Here is a 5,772-nt window from a genome sequence, read left to right on the forward strand (position 1 = left end):
TCCTTATAATATATTTAAATTGATACACTTACATCTCACATTTCTAACATTGTAAATATATTTATGTATATTGGACCCCTTAACACATCTTTCAGAATTTAATTTCAGTTTCCACTTAATTCAATCATGCATTAAACAGTACCTAAGCATTAGTAACAGTAAAATAATACAGTGTTCTGGACTTAGATCCACTTTTCTGGTTTGGTATGGGTTGAAGCTGTCTTGATTTTGACTTTTTCAATGCATGGCCGTCGGTGCCCACTTATTATTTACGCGTCAACTGTAAACTTCCACTTTCCCGACGACTTTACTAGTATAAAACCAAACACCTCTCACTGCAAACCTCGTCACTGAAAGCTACCCTTCAATTTTCTGATCAACAGTTGCATGCATTTACGTTCAACTTTCTGAAGTAGCTGCTCATATATATACATATAATCGAAGGTATGATTTATTTGATGTTGGAAATTTAGTTGTAGATTGCTTGATGCATGTGGGCATTTCATCTTTATGATTGCATGTACTAGCTAATTAATTATTTCGTAACCCTCGGTATTGATAGCTTAAAGATCTTCAGTTATCATGTATCAATTCGATATTTATGAGTTTATGATCGTTAGCATACAGTGATTATGCAAAGAATTTTAGAGAGTATTCATACTAACGTCATACTTTCGTTACATTTAAATGCTGGGATTATGCCGTATATATAGGTGGTGAAGGGGTATGACTCCCCTTGGTGAACTGACCGTTGGTTCAGTATATAACCACCGTAACCACTAATACCTAGCGTTATAACTAATAGGGGAGGGATCATGAGAAAACTCAAAAACTCCATAAAAACATGTTGCGGATCGTATCAGGGCCGTCTCCGAAAATGTAAAAAAATAATTTGGCCCTGTGCGAGATAAAAATTTAGGCCCTATTTGCTAAACCCTTGATTCGATGTTCCAAAAAATTCCTGCACCGATGATGATGATATCCTGGTTAACCCTCAATTTCGCCCTTAAACAAAACCCTTTACGTCGATGATGATGGTCGCCTGGTCTGGTCACACAGTGTCACAGTGAAAACAACGTATGATGGTCTTCTTTTCCCGCACAGTCGCACAATGCCCAACACCCTCTAATGGGTTTGATTTGAAATATGTTTGTTTATTAACCTGGGCCTATTAAACTGTTATACTAAGGCAGACCCATTTCAATTGAGTTTATTCATTTCTTGTGCACACACCCATACACTAGTTCATTAACACAGGTCCATTTAAACTTAATAAACAGGCCCTGTAACATTTAAACACAGGTCTAATAATTTTTTTTTATAAAAACATACAGAATTTTTTTTAAATATATATAAAAAAAGAAATTTTTGGGCTCTATATTGGTTTGGGCCCTGTGCACAGGCCCATTCTGCACTTGGCCATAGACGGCCCTGGATCGTATGGAAAAATGCTTCTGGTCCTTGATATAAAAAAAGTTGTATTACGTATATACACCGCATGATATATTGCATATATATGTAATACAAATTTTTTTTGCATAATGTATATATGTAGTATATAAGAAAGTTTGGAAAAAAACGTACCATTGCATATATATCTTAAAGTGTTTTTGGTAGAGTTTTTTAGTTTTCTTATGATCATTGCACAACTAATAATACATAAAAAAAACTTACTATTGCATACATATTTTCATGTGCATGTTTGACTTTTGTGGTTAATTTATCTGGACATTTGAGTATGAATATAATTAATGGACTTGTGTTTTTACATAGATGGGGAACTGAAACTTAAACCCGTTTACATCTTTTCATATCTTATATCAGCATCTATCTCTTTTCAACACCCACAAACGTTTCACGTCCCTCAGTAGATTTCTAGTCATCATTCGAAAACACATATTTTTTCTTCGATGCTACGTCCCTTTTAAATAAACGAAAATAAAATAATATAGATTACTAAAATGTTGGCTGTGTGAGAGAGGGCCCACCATCTCTCGTCCGCATTCAAACGCGCAACCAAATGTCTCCCTTTTTAAGAAGATGCTATTAAAGTGATATAGATTATTCGTTTCAAAATGTTTACTATTATGACGGCAAAGGTCAATACTACTAATTAAGAAATGTTGCCATATGTCAACTCTAGTTTGGTAGATGATAGGCAGAATACATATTTATTTCAGTATATATATGTGTGTGCGTATGACTCAGTTGAATATATATTTTGATTTGAAACGTTAAGGCAGTTGAAGGTATGATGAGGGTATGCATAGTTTTAGTGGGCTTATTATGCCTATTGAGCATTGAAGCTTATGAAGTTGGACTCACTTTTCTGGACACTGCTGTTGCTCAAGGAGCTGGTAAACTACCTACCTTTATCTTTCCACTATGAAATATTTGATTTAATATTTGATTTTTCTTCTTTTGTTATTTTTGATTGACATGCACTTGTTGAATCTATATTCATGATCATTTTGATCAGTTTGTTTGGATGGAAGTGCCCCTGCATATCATATGGACAAGGGATTCGATGCAGGAATCGACAACTGGTTGGTTTTCTTCGAGGTTGGTCCATGATTACAAACTATAATGACTACAATATGCTCCTCATTTTGATTTTATATATGATTTGCAATATTTATTAGTTAACTAAAAACATGATAATCTGGATGTTATGGTTAATCAGGGAGGAGGTTGGTGCAATAATGTCACGAATTGCCTTGCACGAAGAGATACGCGTTTAGGTTCCTCCAAGCAAATGTTGACAACAGAGACCTTCTCAGGGATGTTTCACAACAAGCCTAAATATAACCCTGGTACACATAATTATCTTGCTTCATATTTAGAAAAGGAAACATGTGGTTTGTTTTATTGTTTATATTTACTTTGCACTTTGTTTTCAGATTTTTATAATTGGAATAGAATCAAGGTTCGGTATTGTGATGGAGCCTCTTTTACCGGTGATGTGGAAGAAGTTGATCCTGTAAGTCATAGTTTTAACATCAACTACTAATAGAAAAGAAAAGAAACGTTTGTGGGAGCACTTAGTAAAAATGTTGCAAGTTTTGACGTGTTGCTCGACCCGACCATTCATCTAAACCGCCCATTTCATATCCTTTATTTTCCAGAAAACCAATCTTCACTTCAGAGGAGCAAGGATTTTCCGTGCTGTTATTGAAGATTTATTAGCAAAAGGAATGAAGAACGCGACAAATGTAACTCACTTTTCAAATTTAACCATTTGTTCCCCTTGGTCACATATATTTTGTTTCTAACTGAGACTTTCATATTGCAGGCCATGCTTGCTGGTTGTTCAGCTGGTGGACTGACTTCCATACTGCACTGCGATAACTTCAGATCACTTTTGCCGGCAAACACTACAGTGAAATGCCTTTCGGATGCCGGTTTCTTCATTAACGCGTAAGCTTTCATTTCAAACGTTTATTTCTTCATTTTCACTTCATATTCAACTTGATTGCAAAAGCTTGGCATTATTGGTTCATATACAGAAAGACGATTATCGGAACAAGTCACATTGAAGGCTTTTATGCAGATGTTGTTAAGACACATGTACCCTTCTAATCCCTTCTAAATTATTGTTCACCTGTCATTAAAATTTCTAATCTATTGCTTTTTCTTATAATTGTCAATATGTAGGGATCAGCTAAAGTTTTGTCTCCAGCTTGCACTTCGAAAATGAGTCCTGGTCTGGTAAGAGCGGATGCTTTGAAAAATACTTTAAAAGTTGATTTTTTCTGTCAAAATTCAAAACTAACATTTCTTATTGTTTTTTGCAGTGTTTTTTTCCCACAAAACATGGTGCAATACATTGAAACTCCAATTTTTTTGATAAACGCCGCTTATGATTCATGGCAGGTTAGGCAAACCTCCATATGAACAATAGTAACTAATATATGCATTGGATTCTTTATTAGGTTAATTTTCGAGTTTCTTTGATTTAATTGTAATTTATAATATTTTACAGGTAAAAAATATATTGGCTCCAGGTGTTGCTGATCGGAAAGGAACCTGGCGCGATTGCAAACTTGATATAACAAAGTGTTCATCTGCTCAACTCAATATCCTGCAAGGTTCACTCTTGTCTCTTTCTATACCTTTAGCCCACAAGATGGATGTCTTGGGTAACAAGTTATTTTATTATGGGTTTAAATATGCTAATTCATTTTATAAATAATTAATGAGACAATAAAGCTTGTAAACATTATCATTAGAAACAGTATTCTAAGTCTTAAAGTAAAACAATGTTATTAATGTGATAGTGCATGTTTATGGTGAATTCCACAGGCTATAGGCAGGAGTTCTTGAAGGCGTTGACTGGATTCGATAATTCTCCATCGAGAGGAATGTTCATCAACTCTTGTTATTCCCACTGCCAAACTGGAATTCAAGAAACATGGTTGAGAAATGATTCTCCACTGTTGAGCAACACGGTATGTAGTATAATAACATAAGTTTCCATTCAAAGTAGTGTTTTTGGATCTAATGTTTTGTTATGTTGTTAACCTTTATAACAGACAATTGCAAAAGCGGTTGGAGACTGGTATTACGAGCGGGCTACATTTCAAAAGATTGATTGCCCATACCCATGTGATAAAACATGCCACAACCGTGTTTTTGAGTAGAAGTTGGCATTGTTTATCAAAGCTAATTATACATGGGGATAAAAGGGATGCATATATAATCGATTGATTCAACTTCCCAGATTAGTGGAAGGGTTTTAGTTAAAAAAATTTAAGAAATTAAGTTCATGATGTAAGATATCACCAATACGTTGTGTTGGTGTGTTCATTGTTCATTTGTTCTTTTTTATAATTCTAATCAATAAACTGTTGTTCTTATGTATTTGCGAGATCTAGGTGCACTTTAAGGCCATGTTTGAGACTTTTGGGTATTTTTGGGGTTGCATAAATTCTGGTGGACACAACTCTCAGCCAACATTGCCACATTTGCTTAAGAATTGGTAAATTTGTTTGCTATAGTTGTCTTGTGTTTGCTGATAAAACTTGCATAATAGACAATGGGGCAAATGATCATATGTAACACATCTAAAAACTTTTTGTTAAAAAAAATATAACGATCAGTATCATTTCAAATCCATTTTGGTGAATTATTTATAAGAAATAGGGTAGTTAGCAAATCTGATCTCATTTGTGGTGATTTTTTAAACTTATTTGGTTATTGGGAGGCTGCTCCTCCCAAAGTGGAATCTTCTAACTTCTTATGTTTCATCTTATTATTTTTCTAAAAAAAATCTGATTTTGTCCCGTTACCCAATACGCATGACATAAACTTTTACTTACAACGTTTTTTTTAACGGTGGATTTTATAAAACACAAGAAAACTATACAACAAAAACATACAAGCTTAAACGAAATCAAAGGCTAACCAATTTATCCATCTACAGACAACAATTTAGCTCTATTTTTTATACAAAGGAAACTAGAAGCCTTAATATCTGCCATAAGTCTTGCTATATCGATTCTCTTGCTAGAAAAAACAACCTGATTGCGAAGTTTCCAAATACCCCAACATGCTATGACCATAATAGCGTGAATGATTCTCTTCTTCGCGTCTGACCCAGAAATTCCTTTGTGCAAAATAAGTATGTCGCTAATCGTGTATGCTGAAATTGGTGGAATGGATAGCCAAGATGGTACCATCTGCCAAATTATTGAGCAAACAAAACATGGTGTAAACAAATGTTCCGCTGTTTCATTATCTTCGTTGCATAAAGGGCATGATGTAAACAAGTAT

The 5,772-nt window shown here is 34.4% G+C and overlaps 1 protein-coding gene across 1 annotated transcript; it reads left to right on the forward strand.

The window, feature by feature from the left end:
* Positions 1–1,498: 1,498 nt before the first annotated feature.
* On the forward strand, positions 1,499–4,860 carry LOC110930140 (pectin acetylesterase 8). Its single transcript, XM_022173371.2, has 12 exons — positions 1,499–2,357; positions 2,480–2,562; positions 2,684–2,813; positions 2,901–2,980; positions 3,126–3,212; positions 3,293–3,417; positions 3,507–3,567; positions 3,655–3,707; positions 3,795–3,873; positions 3,983–4,088; positions 4,303–4,448; positions 4,533–4,860. Exons 1-12 carry the CDS (start codon positions 2,252–2,254, stop codon positions 4,638–4,640), a joined length of 1,164 nt encoding a protein of 387 aa, XP_022029063.1. The 5' UTR covers positions 1,499–2,251; the 3' UTR covers positions 4,641–4,860.
* The last annotated feature ends 912 nt before the right edge of the window (positions 4,861–5,772 follow it).

The sequence above is a fragment of the Helianthus annuus genome, chromosome 3 (assembly GCF_002127325.2).
Source record: "Helianthus annuus cultivar XRQ/B chromosome 3, HanXRQr2.0-SUNRISE, whole genome shotgun sequence".
Lineage (NCBI taxonomy): Eukaryota > Viridiplantae > Streptophyta > Magnoliopsida > Asterales > Asteraceae > Helianthus > Helianthus annuus.